The sequence below is a fragment of the Corvus brachyrhynchos genome, unplaced genomic scaffold (genome assembly GCF_000691975.1).
Source record: "Corvus brachyrhynchos isolate BGI_N302 unplaced genomic scaffold, ASM69197v1 scaffold315, whole genome shotgun sequence".
NCBI lineage: Eukaryota > Metazoa > Chordata > Aves > Passeriformes > Corvidae > Corvus > Corvus brachyrhynchos.
In genome coordinates, this window is record NW_008237903.1 from 962,905 (window position 1) to 986,253 (window position 23,349).

The following is a 23,349-nucleotide window of genomic DNA, read 5'->3' on the forward strand; positions in this document are numbered from 1 at the left end:
TGTATTAGCATGATGCAAATAAGACTGGAAAACGAATTGTTACTCACCTGTAAACATCCCTCCCCAAAGATAATTTTATTATTGGATAGACTGCAAAAACTGAAGTTTTGATAACTAAGACTTCTTAATTAGATGATCACTCAAAAATATTTTATTATGGTTTAAATTTAAAATGTTATAGTTAATGATTAAAAATCAGACGTCAGCTAAGCAAAGTAAATAGCTGTACCTTGCCATTTGTAGTAGGTGTATTTTCTTGTTCATGATTTATATCCAGCATCCCATCTGGAAGTGTTTTCTTCTGATTATTTTGCTCTTTCAGAATCATTAACTAAAAGAAAAGTTTACAGACACATGTTTCAAGTCAATTCCTTTCTCACTAATAATATAAGGAACAGCTGCAAAAGCAAAGGAGCAAAACAACAATTACTGATTCTACTGCCAGGTATGTATTAATAAAATCTGGCACAGGCACTCAAATACCTTATGCCACTGCAAACCCTTATTTTAAAGGCACAGGAACTTTTTTTGTTGGTTTGGTTGGGGTTTTTTTGGTTGGGTTTTTTGGGGGCAGAGAGGGTGCCAGGAGGCTGAGGTTCGGTTTTTTCCTCTCCTGCTCTTTCAAAGCAGCTAAGTTAAAAATTAACAATTATTCCATTTGGCAAGAAATCAAAAGCAAGAAGTGAAAGTGAAACTTAATAAATTACTCTGTACAAATATTGACTGAAACACCCACAGTGGACACATGAAGCCTCCTTTTAAGACACAAACCTACCTCTTTATGTGTAGTACCTAGTTCTTCTTCCAATAAGCTACATCTTTCAAGTGCTACTCGTAGCCTCTCCCTTACCTGAAAGGGTAATTTCAAATTATTTGAAATCATTCAAATCAAAACGAAAACAATTTCACTTGCGGCCATGCCTTTACAGATAATAACGCTATTTCCATTACACTTAGAAACCTTCTTCATCTGGAGTCAGTACTAACACATGCTACCAAAAAAAGATAGCCAAATAATGTGCATCTTATAATCTAGCTTTTTCTTTTTTGTCATAAGCAACATGACCTGTATATTTAAGCATTAAAGAATTAAACACACCCAGAATTTGCTTGTCCTTTTGTAAGGCACAGACTGTGTTTGCTTTTGCTCATTTACAACATGGAAGAACAGGCAAAATTCCACTTAAAATCATTTGCCAGATTTTATATACAAGGGTCACAAAGTTAGGTAAACTGGAAGTTGGCAACAAAATTCACAGTGAACTTCAGCAGTTGCATATCCTGCTGCTAATATCAGGCACCACTGAAGGGAGGAGTTCCTTTCTATCCCAGTGTAACCAGATTCCCTTCCTCCTCCTCTCTCTAGTCCATTTCTTTACTAGATAATCAAAAGGATAAATCCTGATGTTGTACAGGTAAGCAGCTGTGTGCATTCCTACAGCAAATATATTGCTCCTGAGCCATGCTGAGTTTACATTAACACAACTAATGAAGCACTTGAATAAACCACAGCACCTTGCTTTAGTTAAGTGCAGCATCTTAATTTAGGAGAGCAGTTACTGATGTAGTTACACTTCAGAGATTTCTACAACTTCAGTGCCTGGCCCACACAAAGGAAACAGGATGAAAAGATGCTAGGGACAACATTTCATTACCTTCTCATCAAGGGCTTTATGATGCTCAAATAAAGATTTTAGTGCTTTGAGAACTTCTACTTCACTAGAAACTCCTGCTGGAGACTGAGCTTGTCTCTTCACAACAGTCATCCTGAGGGATCGCTCGTGCCTGGAGACAAGACACTCCAAATGTTCCAGTAACAGCTAAAGCAAAAGGAAAAAAAAGAAAGGAACAATGTTTATTCCTGTTCTGTACAACTGCAGAAAACTTTGCCTCCTAAAACATCAAGTTTAGGGTTCTAAACTTCAAATTTCAGACACAAAAGATACTGTACTGAGTGTAAAGACTCGTTTTTAACATTTGAGCTGTATTAGCAGTGTAAGCTGCTCAAACTGATCACCACAACCTGCCCACTCTGCTCCTCTGATCCCAGAGGTGCAGGATTACAAAACTTTAACAACAAGAATCTGGATGGCAGATAGTGGTGCAGTCTTACAAGCTTTTCCTGATTCTGCACAGCAGCATTTGGAGTTGTGCACAAGCTGCCAAACCTTCTCGATCAACACACACACATTTGCACTTCCATGGGGATTTGTGTACAAATATCAGGGGAAAAGTACTCCTGGTTTTTCAAATTGAACACTCAGTGTTTCCCTCCTTGTCACTGGATGCTTTAACAATGGCGAGCTTGGGGAAGACAAGGAACTGACCCTCGTATTATTTCTTTCTGCTTTCAGTTCAGCAATTTCTTCTTCCCTTTCAAGCAGCTGCTCCCTGCATACATTCAGCTCTTTTGTAAGCGCTGCAAATTCCTGGAACAAATCAGACAGAAACATAAGCACGTCAAATATCAGGACACAGTGAGAGTAGATTCATATGAACACTTGACAGTTCCTTGAAGCATTCATTTCAGATGTGTAAAGCCAATACAACTATAGAGTCAGGCTAAGCCAGCTTCAGTTCAAGCACTTAAAACCTTTACGCTGCCAACTGTAAAGAGAAAAGGTGTTCGACCAGGACTTTTGAAAACTTGTTTGTGTCTCAAGGCAATCATATGAGTTGGGGTTTCCCTGGTAAGCGAAGGGAAAAACATATTTGTCACACACTTTGTTACGGTTTCAAAGAGTTGTTGGCTTTGTGTGTTTTGGTTTGTTTTTTTAAACTACTGCTGAGGGAGACACGAAAAAACAGAGCACTAAGCAGAGCAAAATAAAGAAACCAAAAAACATGACAAATTTCAAGTCAGTATTTAATTGTGAGCAACAATGCATAATCCTGGCATGTACCAGAATACAGCTAAACACAGAAATTTCATTCATGCCTTCCTTCAGATCTCACAAAAGGGAATGAAGCAGCTGGGGGCTCAAAGCCCTCACAAGGCTCGCCCTTCAAATTCAATAAAGATTTCACCAAACAAAACCCAACCAAAGTGAAATAGTACAGAGTGAAGTGTCATCAGGGAACAGGAATGGAGCTAACTCACGTCACTCACTGCAAGCTTATTACTACACAGTCAATATGAGAGAGTATCTTCCCACAGTTTTGGCTTTCTGTCAGGAAATGACTGCACTAATATCTGCAAGAGCCACTGCATCCTAGACCATTTCCCCTCCCTACCAACAGCCTCACTAAAAATACTTAACATAAAAGCCATTTAAATGCTCTATCAACGCAGGGAGCATACTCTGAATAGAGCAAAAGGTACAACTATACACCACATTTAGAAGCAAACACAAAGTGTAACTTTATCTACCCTGGCAAAATTTAAGTTCTAATCTGAATCACACTGGAAATGAGAATTGGAAGTGTGAATGTGAACAAGTCCATCCTTTAGAAAAGAGCCTTGCGAGAAAGCAGCCCTCGTGTTGTCAATGCAACTTATAATGGGAAAATAAATATGCCTCAGTCACTCCAGTGGCTGGTGAACACGTCAGGAGCACTTGGATAAGAAAACAGTGAAATGCTAGCAAATAATACTCCTTTCTGTTGTCTAAAATAAGGAAAATACTCATAACAAGAGACTTGCCTAACAAACAATAGATTTGTACAGCTGAACTGGTGATTAGCAGGACGTGGTGAACACAAATAGCCAGCTAAGTGGAGACACAATTGCTGCTTCTCTACATTTTCCAAACTTTGCAGACACACTGCTTATCAGCCAGGAGCTGCTTATCAAGTGAAAGCTTAAGATGGAGCTATTTTGCAGCAAAATTCAAAGCGACAGAAAGTACATGCTTAAAAACAAAAGGCCACATCAACCAATTAATTATACTAAGCACATCTGTAAATTCTAACATGCAGCTAAAAATAAGCAGACAAGGTCAAAAGACACTGCAATTTCCAATATTCATTTGGTAAACTTTGTTCTAAAATATTCACATGACTGAAAAGACAAAAAGTATGTTGCACAATACACATTTAGAGTGAACTCCTTTGGAATTACTAACGTACCAGGATTTTAAAAGTTGCTGTGAAAAAGACAGCAATGCCACCACCACAGATGCAGAATCCATCCCTATAATCCCTGTTCCTAAATAAAAACCTGCTCATTGGAAAAAAGTTTCAGTCCCTCTGCCTAATCAGCAAAAAACCTGCAAAGTCTTAATTTATTTTCCTTTCTCAACCACTAAATTATTTGATTTCTCTAACACACTTAATAATTACATTCACATAAATATTTTACTGCAGTATTTCATTTACATTCCTAAAAAAAAACGGCCTATTATTTTCAACATGGCCTGAAAATACTTCCAAAACAACCTGCTCTGTAAATACAGCTACCAGAACTTTTACACACACAAAGCAAATTACAAAAGGGTCCTGACTGCAAGGTAAACCAAGAGAGGAAAAACCTACTTCAAGCTTTGCTGGAGCTGACAGAAAAATTGACTCTACTACAAGCTTTCCCTTCAGAATGCTCCTTCACATCCAAGCTTTCCCTGTACCTTCAACATCCCACCTGTGGGAGCTTCCAAGACTCCCAGGGAACTGGCAGCACACTCCCCTTTTGCTCTCACACAAGCTCAGGTAAACCAGAACCCAAAATTTCCATGTTTCACTGGCAGTCTCCACTTACCGTTACAGATTAGGTAATCATGGACTACTGAGAAGAGCTTGGTATGAACTTACTTCCTTGGTGTGCTTCCCCTTTCAAATTAATAGTAATGTAAGAAGAGTTCTTTGAAAAACCTCAAAAATGCCAACATTAACATTTAGAAACATCAATATTTCCCAGTTCTCCAAATGACACTGGACTGACATGGGAAGTTTTCTATTTTTCCAACCTCTATCTCCAGTTTTGAGAACAGGATGAAGAGCACAGCAAGGACTACCAAACACTGTCTCATCATCCTTTCTCAACTTAAAACTACTGCATAGCATCGATATATATATTTTTATCTGTTTGAGCTTCCCCACATGAAAACCAGCTGTACATTTGAAAGGAAATCTATTCACTCTTCAGATGGTTATAGGACAGAGAGTTCTATTCCACTGCATACTTTTGTGCAAACACAAACTGTAGCACAACTAGATCCCAAGTGTGACACGAGCCATCACACTGTCAGATGACCCAAAGCAAGAGTGCCCACAGGAATTTATACTGCTGCTGCATAAACACACTGACAGGGATTTCTGGCATTGCATAACACCTCCAGTGCTGTTTGTTTTGACAAAATAAAGTTGCTTCGAGTCCCGTGAGCTGCCTAAGAAAGAACATTTGAACGTCCTTAGTTTCAGTTGACACTGCCAAAAGACGTGTCCTTTCTAGTTTTAATACTTACCTTCAATGGCAGACAATCTGTGATTTCCTTAAGCAGTTCAAAAGCAGAGAAACCATCTGCAGCTTTATAATCTCAAAAAATTTCTAGTTATCTCATAATTTCTTCCTTGGCATTAGATGAATGTACAGAAAGAATTAAAAGAAAAATGAAAGAATCCTGAGAAACTTTCTTACTTGTCCACAAAGCTGTGTTACTTTTCTGTAATTAAGAAGACTGAGAACAACAGAATGAAGTTCTGCTCTGTTTCTGGCTGCCATCAAAATAATAAATACACAGTGCTGGGGATTGACAAGAATGGAACTCGCAATAAGCACTTCAGAGCACTCACACGAATCAGTGGAAGAGTGCTGAATTTACCAGGGAAATATTCCCTGCTGATTAGAACATTCTGGCAAACACCCATCCTCTACACTAAACTGAAATGTTTACTGAAGAAAGTAACTTTCTGACCCAACTGAATCATTCCAAACACATCACTCTTGCTGCCAGAAATAAATATTCTCAACAAAAAGCCACATGGAGCAAGTAAGTTGGTTCTTGTTCAGTAATACATTTTCTGGGGTTTTTTTTGTTCTCAAGCTCCACGATTTTTTAAAACAATAGCATTTCTTCTACCTCAACCTTCAGAACCGACCTTCAGCCTTCAGTATTTTAGATGCCACAATATAAACATCCTTCCAAAAGCTGGATCTGTTAGTGCTGAGCTGTCAAGCCTGGCTGAGCTGACACACTTGGGAACTTCCAAGATCCCAGTCCAGGAACATTATGGCTTTCAGGGAACAGGTTCCCTTCATGTTTACTGCAAACCTAACTCATAGGTCTCACAGACAGCACATCACAGACCACTAAATACTACATGACAGGAAGAGAGTATTTAACCTAGGGAAACACTTGAAGGAAACAGAGGTAATTCCTGAAAGTCTTATATTATAAGTTGGGTATTAGGGATGCTCTACAAAGAACTAAATTTGGTTGGAATTTGATCAAGCAAAAAAAAACAAACAAAAAACCTTATTCCACAAGAAAATGGACCACCACTTGAGTGCACAAGGAATCGTGGATTACAAGCAACCATGTACCCAGAAACTTTATATAAATGATGAAAATATATGTAATAAAAAAAAGAGAAATATTTTAAATTCATCAAATATTATTAAATACTGTTAAAGTAGTAACTTCAGGCAATAGAGAGATGAAGTTGTGACTGTTGCATCTTTAGGAACATCTCTGACCAAAATATATGATTGGAATTGATCTGTTTAATCTCCAAGTGATATTTTGGTTTACTGTTATCATTCTGGTCTGTAGACTGAATACCAAGCAACCCACTCACAAATCTGAGCAGCTAAAGAGAGCAGGAAAAGGACAACTGGGGGAAGTGCAGGACATCAGGGGTGAAAACCAATGGGATCTGAGATAAGTTTCCATCATGATGTTTGTATTCCATATAAACCACAATTATTGCAAATGATGACTGCATGGAAATGGCAAATATACAGTCTTCAACAAAACAAGCAAAGAAAATGTAAAATATCTAGGCTTATTCCTAGGGTATTTCACAGTCACTTCATTTTAAACTGAAGGGTTTAGGTAGCACACAGTGACCAAGACACCCAATATATTTGAAAGTTCCTAGCAAGCAAATTTTCGTACCTATTAAATCACAGCTTTGTTTTGGGTTTTTTTTGGGCTAAGAATCCAAACAATGAAATGATGAAACAGTTCAAGGGTATCGAGAGTTAAAACTAAAGAAAACTGACTTGTTTTCACCATTAAATCCAGCCTTGGAAAAAGAACAGAGTTACACATAACAGCAAATCCAGAAACAACCAACCACCAACAGAGATTATGCTTTGCCTGTTCCATGTAATAATACACATTGCTTTCAACCTTTCCATATCTCTGGCCTGTGCTAATGGGAAAGAGAAAAATCAGCCTAGACTGAGCAAAGAAAAATATTTTCCTTTTCACCTCATGAAATTAATTTCCAGTAAGCATCACGCAACCTGAATTGACTAAACTACAAACATAAAACTTATTTCAAGCATTAAAAGAATCAGTTCTATGAATCAAGTTTAGCTTTTGTTCTCAAAGCCCCCAACAACTTAAGAGGGAGTGTAAGAGAATACTTCAAGTAATATTAAAATATGGGTATGTCAAATCCTTGTGTTTCGGAACATGGAAAGGCTTTTCATGCTCAAAGTAGCTGTTTTTCCAAGTGGAGCTAACTACCCACCAGAGTGAGAACACACTGGAGCTCATTACATAATTCGTGTATTGACCTCCTTTCCTATTTCTGTGTATGCATAAAATGTTTTATAACTCAAAAGACAACCACCAAAACAGAGGTGCAGATTTCTTTACTGTCAAAAAAAATTTCTCCCCTTCCAACTAGTGGCATTGAGATATAGAAAAGGTTTAATATCACCTTTGGTTAACTCTCAAAAATCTGTATTTTCTTCGAAAAAAACCCTTTTTTATTTTTTTCTTTTCTCAGAAACCGCAAGACTGCATGAAAACACTCTAGTGAATATTGCTGCCAGCTGCCAGTCAGTGATCAATACTAAACCTGAGTCACTTCTTATCGTTCCAGTCCTTTGTTTTAGCAGGTCTTCTTCAAATGCCCCTCTTGGATTGACCTATCTAGGCTTTGTCATTAACGCTGCTCAATCCTAAACGGGCAATTAAGTTTTAACGTGTTTACAGTTGCATAATGTTATTGCTCTGGAATGAAACTCTCGCTGTTCCCAGTCCCCTTTGGAGCTGGAAGCAGAATCAACTGCCTGGCATTTGACAAGCAAAGAGCCAAAGGACTCCTCGCTCACAGCCAGCAGGTACCAAACATATGCCCAAGAGCAAAATGGAAAAGCTTATAGCAAGCCCAAGTCTCCATGGCAATAAGCAGGTTCCCAGTTACCATCCTGAGTGAGTTTCCTAAATTTATGCACAGCGTGCCCTGAGCCTGAACTACAAAGCACAAAATCCAGACTTCAGCACTGGGAGCTTCCGGAAGTGCAAGGAAACATCAATGGGGAAAGGTGGGATTTGGCAGCTTGGCAAAAGGAACGCAGGAGCAGCAGGAAAAGGGAGGTAGAAACACACCAGCTCCATGTTCTTCCCCCTGTAACGCCCCTTCCCCAATCTAACAAACACATTTCTGACAGACACGTCCTATTTGGGGTGCAGGGCGTAAAAGTACCAGAACCCAAACCTGGATCCAGCCTCTTGCTCCTCAGAGGACGAGGGGTTTTCCTTTCACCACATGAATCCCTGCTCAGACCTCATACACACAGCAGCAAAGTCTGGAGAGGGAGCCTGCAAACCCTTGTGCACGGAGCAGAGCAGAGGTCGAAGACACGCTGGAATCATTAACTACAGCCTGTCCAAACCAGGACCAGCAGAACCCTTACTGCCTGTCCTCCCCCATTTCACTTCCCCTAAACCCAGCAGAACAGTGCTGTTATGTACACAAGGACAAGGGCAAAGCCTCGTGCAAAACCAGATCTTTGTGCATCACTGGAGAGCCAACATTCCCTGATCACACACCGTGCTTTGGACTGCAAGGGACACAGGGCAACCTTCCAGGCTCCTCCATTATACCCAGACCTCCATCCATCCATCCATCCAGCACGGGGAACACAAGTCACACATGCAACACGCGGTCCCTACAAGCCTGTTTGCAGCTAATGTGCTGCGAGGCAAAACCAAGCCACAGCTGCATCCTACAACTGCTTTGTAGTCCGGGAAACGAAGGAAAGAGAACGTGAGGTTGTTCAAACAAGTCAGAAAACCTCATCCAGTCACTCCTACTACAACTTGCAGTTTGCTCTGCATTTTCTGTAACCAGCCTTGGGATCATCAAAACGTTCAGAATCCCCAGTTTCTCCAGATAGTCTGTTAATCTTTTCATGAGCCTTAACAAATCAACACAGCTTGTTCAAAGTAGGATAGATCACACAGGGTGGTCAGTTAAGCCAGAGCAGATACAACCTGTTTTGATCCTAGCCTTTTACACACCTTTTAAAGCTACAGATGTGTATCAAATCAACCAGTGAAAAACTCTACTGAAGTACCTGGTTTTCCCCCCAGGGCTTTCTCCAAATATTCAATTGAGGGGGCAAACCCTGCAAGTTAGCAGAATGCACAGAGGATTAACAAGAAATGAAGATACTGAGCACTAACTTGAAATACCAGTTTTAAGTTATTTTGTTCACTTGCCTTTGTAAAAAATACTTATGAAATGTTGCCTCTATTCAGGCAACACCGTGGATCTTCTGAGTAAGGAAGTCCAAAAGCTGAAGCATTACAAGAGCTGGAAGGTGACAGCTGCCTAGCAGCAAGCACAGCAAATGCAGAAGCAGCCTTCAGACTTGCATGAAACTTGGCATCTATTCATATGCAATGGTAGCAGAAAACCTTCTTCCAATCACTTCATTGTGGTGTGGCTATGCAAGGAGTTCCACCTTAGCTGCTCTTCAATGTACAGGAATACGCCCCCTGAAAGGGCAGATAAGGCACAAAAGTATTCAGAACCATACCCAGCTTGTTTTCCTTGAAAAATGTCCAAGATCAGCTAAAATATGCATCAGGAAAACTTTAGTCATCATCGAAGAACAGGCTTTTCAACTTGGGATGCGTATGGCTACTTTGTGCAGTAACTGTTGAGAATGGTTGACAACAAAGTAATCCTTTCCAATACTGTACCACTCCAACCACCAATATTCCAGAGTAACACCTTAATTTAACACAGAGTAAGCCTACAATACTTGGGGGGTGTTAGAAAAACAACTGCCCCTCAGTGACACTCTGAATCAGTCAATTCTAAGGGTTTCACAATCTGAGTTACCACATTCCTGCACCCCCAGCCTAGTCTATTTTGATTAGGAACTAATACAGTAAAGCAGCAGCACAACTTCTTAGGTGTAGCTTTAGGCATCTCCATTTTTGGAGTTCATGTCAGTGAAGAAACCTACCCACACCCATACCCACTATGGCAAAAGGAGAATACACTCGTACTTAATTAAAGAGCAAGAATCTTGCATTACTAGTTTGACGAGGTATGGGACAAAGCCAGTCTCCATCTTTAATATGACAGTAGAGAGATTTCAGTCAAGTTTTTCCTCTCCTCACACAAAGCTGCTCAAGATTTCCTGGGATTCCACACTGGATGGCACAGCATGCCATGCTCCTTGGGCATACCAAACTGTAGAACAGCAAGATGTACTGGGAAGATTTAAGAAGCTCTTTAATTTTCCTGGGACCCCCCCATTCTGGAGACTGAGCAGCTATAGCAAAATCTTTTAAGTTGTAAACACATTGAACTAGAAGTTTACTTGGGCAAGAAATAAATCTTTTTCTGCACATCAACTCTAAACATACTGCACTCACAAGAAACAGCACAATTCTGACTTGGCTGGCATTAAATATTAAATTCCTACTACTTTTATAAATTAAGAACTATTTCAACCCTACATACTACATTCTAGTCATCTCACATGACTAATACTGCTCAGTTTTTTACAAACAGACCCAGGACAAGACCCATCATGCACAATTATTTCAGTGACAAGATACTCCTGCTTGCAAAAACTGTGAGCAGCAGCTGAGGCCCTGCCCTATTCTAATCGTTCATCTTGGCCTCTGGTTGCCAGCTTTAGTTCTGTGGCTAGCAGCTGAAAAGTACATTTTTCACACTCCGTTAAGAGGGAATGCTTGGGAATATCTGAATAAGGCTGGCCAAGCCACCCTCATTAAACAAGCACCAGCATGCACTTCCCCCTCAGTGCTCTCCTATTTTATATATATATGTATTTATTATTTTTGCCAAGCAATGCACACTTCAGTCTTATAATTTCAAACTTGTTTAAGCAAGTAATACTCACTGAGGACAGATAAAAAAAACAGCAGGAAATTCAACTTACCAGCTCGTCACATTTTGTTTTTCCTATTTCTCTGTACTCTATCACCCCAGTTTACAGGCTGAGTGGATTTATTGGGCTAACTGAAGCTAAGTATGTCCAAATCTGTGATATTCTGAATAAATGCTACTGGACCATTCCATGGAAAAGTTGCTCCATTTTAACAAATACTCCAAAACAAAGCAATTCCAAAATCCACACGAAAAAACCACAGTCTAGGTCCTATGACAGACATGCCTGCTATCTAAACACAGAAAAAACTAGGAAAAAGATCAGCATCATAGATTAAGCATTGAAGAGCTGTTTTAGGGGGAAGGTTAAAGCTTTTTTTAAGGTTCAAAGTAATTTTTTTTGTCTGCCACCAAAAAAAAAAAACAACCCCATAATGAACAGTTCTTAACTTGATAACTACCTGAACCCAGACAGCAGAAGGAAACCAGGGGGATGAGCAATGCCATAATGCAGAGAAGAAATTTAAAAAAATCAATCAATCAATGAAAAATAAATAAATGAATAAAAGACAGGTGCAGACTGTCAATATGGTGTTACCACTAACAAATGCTGAACTGAAGGATGGGTTGGTGAGGAACCTATGAAGCTCCTATTCCACACTGGACTAAAAGCAAGGGAAAGATGACGCAACAGGGAAGCCCTGCAGCCTCCAACTCCGTTGAGACAAAAGAAATGCTTGGCCCATTTCTCCTCCTCTACTTCCCAGGACTTAATCTTTTATAACCATTGCACAAAATTCAGGAGAGGGTTATGAAGACTCCACAAACTGCAGTTCCAATGGGATCGGAGTTACACCAACATCAGTATCAGCATAAACGAGACCCTGGGAGAGGAAAAGGACAGCTAAAATCCTAAAAAGCTGTTCCATTTCCACTTTACATGAAGCAAAGTAATTCCAGATTTCTCGAGACAAAGACTCAGCTTTTGGAAGATAATGGTGTGGAACCACACCCTCCAAAGACATTCTGAAAACTCAAGCTGCATGTTTTAAAAGAAATAAGTTACTGGATGCACCTGCCTCGTGCTCTTTAACATAAGGCTAAAAGAATGTTATGACCTTCCAAGCCTTTTCCCATGAACTACAAAAAGGTGCTGTATGAAAAATACATTACTCAAGAATAACAAAAAGATTCACAGTGGTATCCCCAAGGCATCCCTGAAGTTATCTAAACCAGACTTTTAGTCATTCCCCCAAATGTACTACAGCAGAGAGAGCTTTGAGGGGATAATCTGAAATTAGGAGTTTACCTTACACAGGCATAAAGATGTGGAAAGCCCAACCAGATTCACCCAGACATCCAATATCACACGGGCTCTACTCTTCCAGCCTTGGGTCTCCTGGGTGCAGCATCACTCTTTACATCCAAATTAGATTATCTGAAGAACTCTTAACAAGAGAATCCCATTCATTAATTTTTAATTTGGATCAGAAGTTTCTTTTACTTCCAGGTTTCCAAAGCAGCCCATGCCTTAAATCCCAGTAGAAGCAAGAGATTCAAGCGTGAGATGCATCCAGGACTTTAAATAACCTACACAACAGAACCTTAAAGTATGTAAAATTACAGAGTCCAGTTTCCCACTGGGAACAGCAAATCCACAAGCAGAAGCTACAGTGAAAAGCATAGCAAATAATTGAATTTAGGTCTGGTACTATTAGTTCAGCAAGGTTAACAGAGCCCCATGGCTCCCAGCATGTTCAGCTCACAGGTTTCCCAATTACGGATAGGAATGCAAAGAAAATGAGTGTTTTGACTCTAACATTCTATTGGCAAAAGTATATATTGCTAAATAATTGTCACAGGCTCACACAGGACAATTGAGAATGCACAACTCAAACCCACAAATCCACAGTTTAAACCCTGCCACTGATCAAGACAGCAGTCCCTTCAGATGTGTACCGAACTTCCTTTTCGCCCAGTTTCCTTTTTTAAGGCAATTTGGGGTTGCACCGTGAAAAAACTTTCATATCAGGCATTCTGTAAAGCAAATGAGCAATTCCACTTTCAGATCTCTCTCTCTCCCCCTTTTCATGACTGTGCTTGAAAACTCAAAAATAGTTTAAAGAAACTGGTCACTATTTGTTGAGATAACCATGGATCCAGCACCACTAAAACAACAAGAATTTATGATCCTCTTTATTGAGTGAGCCCTCTCCACATGGAAGAGCATTTAGCTTTTACACCAAGGATTTTGGTGGCCAAAATTCCTTTTCAAGTAATTAAAAATAAACCCCATTTCCCAGCACTGGACACTGTCAGTGTTGAAGACAATCATTAACAGACTTCATCAACTGCAAGGTAGTTTCTTCACATGAACAGTCACAGATCTTTCAACCCTACATCAAACCAGTCTCAACTTCGTACAGGCCAACATAGAAATTCTTTGTTGAATTGTGTGAAACTGCACATCTTAAGGTGGTTTTGTTTTGTTTGGCTTTTTTAACTACATAAATTACTCAGCTCCATAGGCTTATATAATTAAATCCTTATACTGTGCACTGTTCTGTAAATTTGAGGTAGGGAAATCCAAATCTCACTTCTCTCAACAGTAGAGTGTTTAACAATCTCCATGCTTTACTCATTTTTACCAGATAATCTACCCTGCCATTCTATATAAAAGGTAAATATGCCTCTAAAAACAATGTTTTAAGTGTATAGAACCAAATTTTATATGCATTTATATGAGAGGTAGGATTAAAAAATATTCTGAAGCACTGTGCTTCAGAATATTTCTCTACAATTGAATACCAAACTCTGCCATGTATTAGCAATAGGAGTAAGGCAAAACACAGCATGGCTCAGACCATACCCAAAGAGAGACTACTGTTCTACAGAGGAAAAAAACAAAAAAGGAGAAAAAAATTAATTAAATTGAAAAATAAAACCAAGAGCTGCCCACTTTCCTATCACAACAAATAAAAAAAGGCATTTTTTCCAAAGAGTTCTTTTTTTCTCTTTAACAAAACTCAGAAGGTCACAAATGAAATTTCTCAAGCTTTTTTCCACATGGCCCTTTAAACAAGTCCTTGTTTAAAATCTGTCCTGAAGATACCCTGATTATGCTCAATACTGCTCGTGTAAGGATCTTTTCATTAAGGAATCATAGAATCCTAGAACGGTTTGGGTTGGAAGGGACATTAAAGTTCACCTCTGCCATGGGCTGGGACACCTTCCCCTAGACCAGGTTGCTCAGAGCTCCACCCAGCATGGACTTGAACCTTGGTGCACTTCAAAAAATTCGCAAAACAAAAGACTAATTCTAGATATTTATCTTTCTGAAAACATAACCAGAAGACAGATGAATTACAGGAATGTGTTGACTGTTCTTATTATATATATCCATCAATAGCCATGGCATATTTCAGATCCAACCAAAATTATACTCCTCTTTAAGATCTTCACAACCATCCTCAAAAACCATATCCTCAGTAGACATGAGTGTAAACACACGAGCAAAGTTCAAGGCCACTGTGGAACAGTCTCAAAAGGGAAGATTAAGCAACAAAGCTTCTCTTCTGAAAAATGCTGCAGCTCTGGCCTCTGTAGGAACAGGCTGCAGAGCCTTGTCAGGCTGATGAGGAGAAAGGAGCTGATTTTCAGCAGAGCTCACTGAAACCAAAGGTCAAGTCTGAAACAGATAAAGGTCATGGGCAAAAAAACAAGTGAACCAACTACTCACATCATCTCAGAGAAAAACAACACATCAAAATAAAGTGAGCATTACCTTGGACTTGTAATCACACTCCTCCAATTCTAAATATCCAAACTCCCAGAGCAATCTCCTCAAATGACCTACAGATATGGATTCAGCTCCCTACACAATCATCTGGAGTTTCCAAAATGTGGAAATATTTCTTCCCTGTGCCTCTGTGAAAAAGTCAAATTGAATAAAAAACTCACTCCATTCAGTAGCAAAATAATAATTCTTTCAGCCCAGAGAATGTGAAAACATTTTTCCTGGCAAGAATTACATTACATTTACACTTGGGGAACCCACAGGCAGGATTACAAAAAAAAAAAAAAAAAGACATTGGAAAGTTATGAGCATCCAGATTACCTGACACACACAACACAAATTTATCCCTCCTCAGTATTTGCAGTTTGAGATCCATACACACAAGAGATTATGGTATTTTCTAATATGCGTCAACAGACACCAGTCAGCCTTACAGACTTTAAGTGACTTAAGCTGCCTAAATTGCCACAAGCAGCTTACACAAAGACCTTTGTCATATTCCTTTAAAAATGGAAAACTAAAAAGTAAATCCCCAAATTCAATTGTAGAGCATATTAATGCAGTTCTGAAATGCAATGCTAACTCAGGGAGAGGAAGAAAAAGTTACTAATAGGCACTTAAAATGTTCTTTCCTAAGATTCAAGGTCTCTGACAACACTCCTAACTATAAGGGGCCTACATCTATTAAAACACAATGTGTCCTCTTAATTCTCTGATCAAAACCCATAGTGAATAAAACCAACATTCAACTCTCCTAAACAAATTACAGAAAGGATGAAACAAAGTCTCAGCCCAGTGGGCATTAAAACACTAAGAATTTGTAAAGGGGCAGGGAATTGTGCTCTTAATTCATATTTATCTTAAAAAAAAAAAAAAAAAAAAAAAAAAAACCAGGAGGTTTTATTTTTTTAAATGGAATTGCAATTATGTAGCCACATCGAATCTTTAAGTCCTGCTACCAAACATCTTCAAAGCCCTTTTTAGTTACACTCTTAGAAAGAATGGAGGAAAAAAATTAAAGGCAGCAGAGGAAGAATTCTCTGAATACCTAAAGACACTGCCCGTGGTACCAGAGGCTACAGGCAAGCAAACACTGATGAGAGTATGTATGTGATGTTCCCCTGGCTCTAAATACGTATTTTTAAATACTTTGTTTTGATTATAGCTCTTTTCACCTTATATACAGCCTGTTTGTTAGGCTGCAGGTTAGACTAGAGCACCCCAAGCATTAATAAACCCACTGTCAGACATCTGTCCACAGCAGCACAAGAGTAGGGAAAAACAATCACTAGCTCCTGTTTCAGGGCATCAGCCACTGTTAAAACAAATAGAAGGCATTTCTGTGCAGTCACCAAACATTCTTCCTGCAAATAAACTAAGGAAAATAAAAAACAAGAGTTTCGGACTTCATCAAATCTGCTTATTAAGGGGATGGACGGAATATCATTAAGCAGTAAAACAGCAGCAAATTTCACCCCAAATTTAACAGCAGCAAAATTCACCCTCGAATACATGGAAACTTAAAATAAATTCCAAATTTAATCTAGCTAAAAGGTCTATTTATAAATAAGCAAACCTAAATTAAAAGCACAGTATAAACAGCACGTTGCTAACAATAGGCAAACAGATGTCTGCTGGGCAGGGGTGGGATGTTTCAATAAACAAACCCCAACATATCCACATGAGAAACCAAGAACCAATGCTGGAGACTCAGTCCTCAGTGTACACCACTGCATTATTTAAGTGTAACTACTCCTTTTTGCCCAAACAGAGAGCATTCTTTCAGATAAACTCATACTCTGAAGGTTTGGGGCAAAAAGTGTCTGTTTCTATGTCTTGAAAGAAATAGGGAAGCTGAGGTTTACCGATAGTCAGTGAAGAATTCTGAATGTTAATTCCTATCACCATCTGACTTAAACTAGTGTGAAGCCAAATCTGTTCAGTAATTTACTAACAGTAAGAGCCAAGTAGGATTTAGCAACTGAAACTCAACACAGATGTCTGAAAATGCAACAGGAAGAGTCCTGTTCATCTTTGCTGTCAGAATGGGGCAGGAAAAGCGGAGGATGTGCCTGCTCTGACAGCCGTGTGAAACCCTTTGGCACCTCCAGGATTCCTGGACACTCTGCTGAGATTAATGGCTGTTACTCAGAAGTCAGCACCAGCTGCTGCCAGGGTAAGAAGTGCAAGCTATGGCACCTCAGGGCTGAACATCTGGGAATGCTGGAAACGGAGCTGCGCTTGAAGTGCTGAGGAAATTTCAGCTGCAGCAGAGTTTGGCAAGGCCTTTGTTTAATGTGCTTTCTGCCACTGTGTTCTTCATATTAGGTACAATTCAAAACCTCATTTCTACATCTATGACATCCTGTATTACTCAAAACTTGTCTGGAGGAAATCCAAATACCACTATTCATAAAGTGGCAACTAAATCCTTAAGTCCATCATTTCAAAACAATACCAGGGCAGCCTTTGGGCTAGGTGTTCTGGTATTTCTTACATGTGAGGCATTGAGTATTTCTGAGATTGTCTAAGGAACATCATTCTATAGGGACATATCTGAATTTCACCGAATACAACTATGAACTGACACACACCATTTTTAACTGCAGTGTGAAGTAGTGATAAAATATTTACTATGGATAGAAAGCAACTTTTACTTTAACCTTCTATTTTGCTTACCTTGTACAGAAAAAGATATGGCATGGTAAGTTTAAGACCAAAAGATCAGAGGTGCAAGATTAAAATGGATCTTAAGTGTTACAGAAGCATATTTGTATTGCATTTATCAGCTTATAAAATTAACATACATATTAAAATTTTCATCCTGATAACAACTGCTGTGAATTCACCAAGCATGCTTTTATTTGTGATAGGCACGAGAGTCACTGGGAATTAAATTCCTGTCTTCTCCATCCAAAACAAGCATCATGTTTTCATTTACGGAAAACATCTACATGAAATTCTATCAGCAAAATAAACCCTGGCCTACAACACTTTATTAGCAAGAAGTGTAGTAACTTGGGTCTCATCTACCTTAGCTTCAAAATTTAACCTTTAAATACAGTTTTACAGATTAATTTATAAATTTGAAGCACACAAATCATGAATTTTGTAGAATGCACTCTAAAGGCACATAAAAGGCATAATTAAATCCACTAAGGCCATAATTAGAATCATAACTGAATGTGTTTATGTCACACAGCTCTTCAAGTAAAAAGTTAATGTTCATTTTTTCCTGTGAAAAATTCCAGAAAGAATAAAAGTAAGTTCTAGCACAGCACTTTGATTTCTTCAAGCTCATTTTCCAAGGTCAGAGTACAGTTTGACTGGGGTAATCTGTAATAGAAGGGAACTCCCAGAAAACAAAGAGCATTGCCAAGAATGCAGTTATTTTATCAAGGCAGTGGTGATGTATTTCACTTCCAGCTGTCCACACCAAAAACCCAGAAAAAGTCAGCTTCACTTTGAGTAAATGCAACAGATAAAGCACTTCTATATAAGATTAAAATGCTGTCTTCTCAGTGAATTAGACATTCACAAAAGCTGCCTTACTCTAAATAGCTGTCCCAGGTTTGTGGAGCTAGAACTGATGCCTTGAATTCCCAGCTGCTCACCACACTAAGTGTGTGCTCCTCTGTAACCATAAAATGTGCATCACTGCTGCAGGAAAAACTGCATTTACTCTTAGAAACCAAGAGGTGCAAATACTAATTTGCTATTTTGAAACTAATTATATACACACCAGTATAAGCTTCCTTCTTACACACAGAAACTCTGAATGTAAGGAATTAAGCACAGGGATGCCATCAGAAACTGAGTGCCTTCATAGCAAAACCAGAAGAGTAGCTTTGGTATAGAAGAAATCAATCTGGCATCCCTGCTTTTATACCAGGACTTTCCATCAGTCATCAGAATGGTCTAAAACTGGCTGATTCAGCTAAAGATATATATACCACAGGAAAAGCACACATAGAAACAATTCCATTCAATACATGTTAAGATAAAGTAGTCTAAAATCAACTACAAAGACTTCTTACAAGCCAAGTCTGAGAAAGAAATAATACTTTGGTTACAGAACGATTTAGTAACTCAGGAAATTACACTGGTCTTTGTACAATTAGTTAAATTGACCTTGCAGATCTCCTAAATTGAAAACAACTACTACGATAAAAAAAAAAATTTAAATCTATACTACTATCCCTTCTTTGCTGAAAAAATGTAACACAGTTGTTATTTTATTAAATTTAAAGGTATCCTGACTTCACCCTCCTTGAAATCCACAGCTAAATAACGGGTCACTTGAGGCAGTAGTTCAAAAGAATGCTCAGCTTGAAATAATTAACAAAAAAGTTTGAATAGTTTCAAATATTAGTCACCATAAAGTTTTGACAGTGAACACATATTAGAATTAAAAAAAAAACCCCCAACTGTTTAGCCTCATCAAAATTTACATCCATGAAGTAACTGACTCTACCATAACAACAACAAAAACTGCCCAATACAGAAGCTACTTCTGATGTAGCAATGATAATGAAAATATTTCTCGTTTTTGGAAGCACCGCAGTCACTTGAGCTAAGCACCACTGAGGACAAAAGCAGCAGTTCCACTGCATGAAAACAGTATTTTCTGCCAGCAATCTACAAAAATCCACACACTGCTGTATGCTTATATAAAATTGCAGTAAAATTTCTCCCTCGACAGACTTGCTTTTCCAACAGATTTCACATGAAACCATGCAATTACTGCATTCTTGAAAAAGGGAACTGTTTATTAATCTTCCAGATATGTTTAGAAAGTGATGTTTATATGCAAGTAGCCTACTAGATTCAGGAAGGAAAGCTGAGAACTGAGAAGGCAAAAGGGGAACAGCTGAGTTGAGAGCTGGGACGATTCTGCTCAGCCACAAACTCAGGTCTAACAGTTTGCAGGTCATGCAAGTGGTAATGTCCTCCATTAATGTAGCAGACCTGACACAGAGGCTCAGGAGAAGCCACAATTATTACAGCAAAAAAACAAAGAATGATTCTTGCCTGCAGCACACGATTTAGCGCAGACAGCAGCAAAGGTTGGAAACTTCTCCTTTCTGATTTTCATCATTGTAACAGAACTAGATTAACACGTGTAACATTTTAGTTTCTATCCCTCAGTAATTAGCAGCACCAATTACCATACCAAGAGTCATGCAGTGATGACATTATAATGAGAGCAGTGAAACAGAAGGATTTAACACTACCGTGTGAAAGGGTATAAACAGTAACTACAGTATTTAAGGATATGTGAACGTTTGTAAAAGTAACAGCATCTTTGTGACACACCTGGGACAACAACCACCAGGCTAGAAAGCACAAGGCTGTCAACAGTTAACCAGCACCTGAAAGCAGCCCCTGCTCTGCCCAGAGCCAAATGCTTCTCAACATGTTCAAAGTCCAGTTGTATTATTTTTAACTCGAATGGATAAAACCCAGCGAGTTCTGTAGACACCAATCACCTTTCCTAACTACATTCCTTACCTAACAAACCCAGCGCTGCAGGCCACGTGCATCCTCCACAAGTCACTAATTAGGAACTCCTAGCAGGACCAAAAAAAAAAAAATCCCCAAAAACCAAATCCAAACTTTTCTAAAGTAGCCGAAGAGGTTTAAACAACACCCTCAGACTTCTCTATTGACACTAACAACTCAGCATGCATTCACATGGTAGCAGTCTTCAAGTTTTTAAATCAAAGTCCATAATGGTGTCAGAATGGTCTGTATGGAATTCACAGAATCCCAGAATGGTTTGGGTTGGGAGGGACCTCAAGGACCATTCAGTTCCAACCTCCTGCCATGGACAGGGACACCTCCCACTAGACCAGGTATTAATTCTTAAGCACATGAATGAATCAGGCAATTAGAAACAGCATTTTAAACGTACTAGTGATAGAAGAAAGTCCATCAAGTTCTATTAAACAAAAGGATGTAGACATCATTCCATGTTTATGCTAAGCCAAGGAAATTCCAGAAACTGCGAAAGGAGACTGGACGAAAAGGACTGCTCTTCCCTGCTTTCCTTGCTTCTGCATCTTTCTCAAAGAGAGCAAGCACCAACAGATCCTTCAGGATAGATTCATCTTCCCCTAAGACGACCTGACTCTTCAGTAAATCAAACATACAAAAAGCCAACAAAATACCACAAAGAACACAAAAACCATTGAAAAACCCCCTCCTTCCCAAATGCCCATACCTGTGGAAGTGCAGTATTGAGCTGCCTCTGCAAGGAATCCCTCTCATGGCCAACTTCGTGCAGCTTGCCCTGGGTGAGCGCAAGCGTCTCCTGAGTTTCTCGGAGTGTTTCCAGCAGGCGATCCCTTTCTTCCAGCATGGACACCATTAACTGCTCAAAGTGGGAATCAGCATCTGACTGCAATGGGGAACCTGAACCATGGCCTCCGTTTCCCCCGGCGGGAATCTCGGCCTCACTGATGGTTGGCATCACCTCACACATCATCTTGAAACAAAACGAGACAAAACACAGGCCAGAAATTTTGGTCAAACAAATCTAAACAGGAACTTTGAGTACTGTCCATAATACCCACTTGGCTCTCCCCACGATAGCATCAGCAAAGGCTGCCAGCACCTCGGTGTTTGCCACTATTTCATTAAGAGTGGAGAAAAGGTACACAGTCAACTTAATCAAGGCTTCACTTCATAATGAGAATCTTGTGACTTCTTGCAAAACCAGATTTTTGCAGCTACGTCTCAAACTGTGACCTCATTTTAATGGATTTATGTTTTTGTGAGGAGTAAACTGCTGCTGAGATCTTTAAAAAAAAAAAAAACAAACAAAGATAGGGCATGCAGCCTGCCACCAAAAATTATACACTTCACCCCGTAACTCATTACACTGCACATTTTGGGAATCATTATCTGCTTCTTCCACTGCTTCAAACGTACAAAGATTGTATCTAAAACAGTACTTTGAGCTTGTGTTGGCTGTAGAAGGTTTATGGTAGTGAAAGTGATGTATATAAATGAGTGGTAAATCCAAACAGTGCAATTCGGGAGATAAAAACGTGAAGGAAGACAAGAAGCCAAAAATTCATTATGAAGTAGTAGTAGCTCTCAGTGTGGACAGCAAAAGTAAAGGTAGGCACAAATAATTAAAGGCAGGGGATGAATACAGTCACCGGTGCAAATGGGAGCACTGCACTGGTAGTGAGCACACTGTAAACTGGGAGCACCCTTCAGAGACCCTAACAGATCCCTACCAGAGCTAAGGCATCAAGTTTTTAAAAAGCATGGAAAAACCCCACTCGTGTAATTACTGCACATTGAACTGCCAAGAAAGTTCTTCAGGCAGCCCCTCTCAAAATCACAAACCTGCAAGAACTTAAGGCAAAATCAGGAAAAGTAGTGCCCCCAACCTCTCAGGCACCACTAACTTTTGTTCTCAGCCTTAAATTTCACACTCATAGCCGAAAATTTTAAAAGAACAATTCATTCTGAGGCTTACTGTGGGTCCCTCAATCCACTGAAAGTCTTGGAACGGTCTGAAGCGCTTTGTAAGATTTTCATGCGTGATTACGATAAGCCCTGAATTTTCATCACTACATTATTTACCTTGCTCAATAAAACAAAAAGGCTTGGAAAACAGGCCCCACGTTTCCTGCAGCACCAGTTCTTCTCTGTTTTAGCAGTTTTCTGTTATCCCCCAAAACCTTTTGGGCTGCAAAGCATCCATCCAGCTCCAGTCCAATGGCTGTTTAATCGAAACACATGAAAAAAAAAAAAAAGAAAAACCTGCCGAGGAAAGAGCAGATCCAGTAAAAAGCAGCAGCTTCAGCTAACTCGCCAAGTCCCCGGCACAGAAGAATGTGAAAATAAACTGTCTCAGCTTCCCATTCCTCTATTACTGGCCCATAGGTCCTGCAACAGCTGGGATGGAGGAATCATGGGCTGAGGAAAAAAAAAAACCAAAAATGTAGTCCGATGCAGAGGTGCAACAAGCTTCAATAGTTCATCGCTCATAAATTCCACTCAGGTCACAATCGCATTATTAAACAGAGTACGGACAGCAGGGGAAAACAGCACGAGGTTTCTTGTAGAGGCTTTGGAAAAGCCTCCCTTCTTTTCTCTTCTATTAATTCCAACGGGAGGCTCTCCTTCCAGTTCCCTGGGTCTTAGTTCAAACATTTATAATCCCAAGAGCAAGGCGCTGGCGTCGCTTTGGAAGGCGAGCAGGGAACGAGACCTGTTGTTTCCTCTGCTCGTGTCCCGCACCCGCTCGGCCCCGCAGACGATGCTCC

General features: G+C 39.5%; 1 protein-coding gene across 1 annotated transcript in view; it reads right to left on the reverse strand.

The window, feature by feature from the left end:
- Positions 1–23,343, reverse strand: part of PPFIA1 (PTPRF interacting protein alpha 1) — a 53,340-nt gene extending 29,997 nt beyond the window's left edge. Inside the window, exons 1-6 of the mRNA XM_017732987.1 lie at positions 22,664–23,343; positions 21,288–21,551; positions 2,328–2,429; positions 1,656–1,820; positions 776–850; positions 230–331 (exon numbers count right to left, since the gene is read on the reverse strand). Of these exons, the coding sequence (XP_017588476.1) occupies positions 230–331; positions 776–850; positions 1,656–1,820; positions 2,328–2,429; positions 21,288–21,551 (708 nt within the window). The 5' untranslated portion in view covers positions 22,664–23,343. The remainder of the gene's footprint in view (positions 1–229; positions 332–775; positions 851–1,655; positions 1,821–2,327; positions 2,430–21,287; positions 21,552–22,663) is intronic.
- Positions 23,344–23,349: the final 6 nt, after the last annotated feature.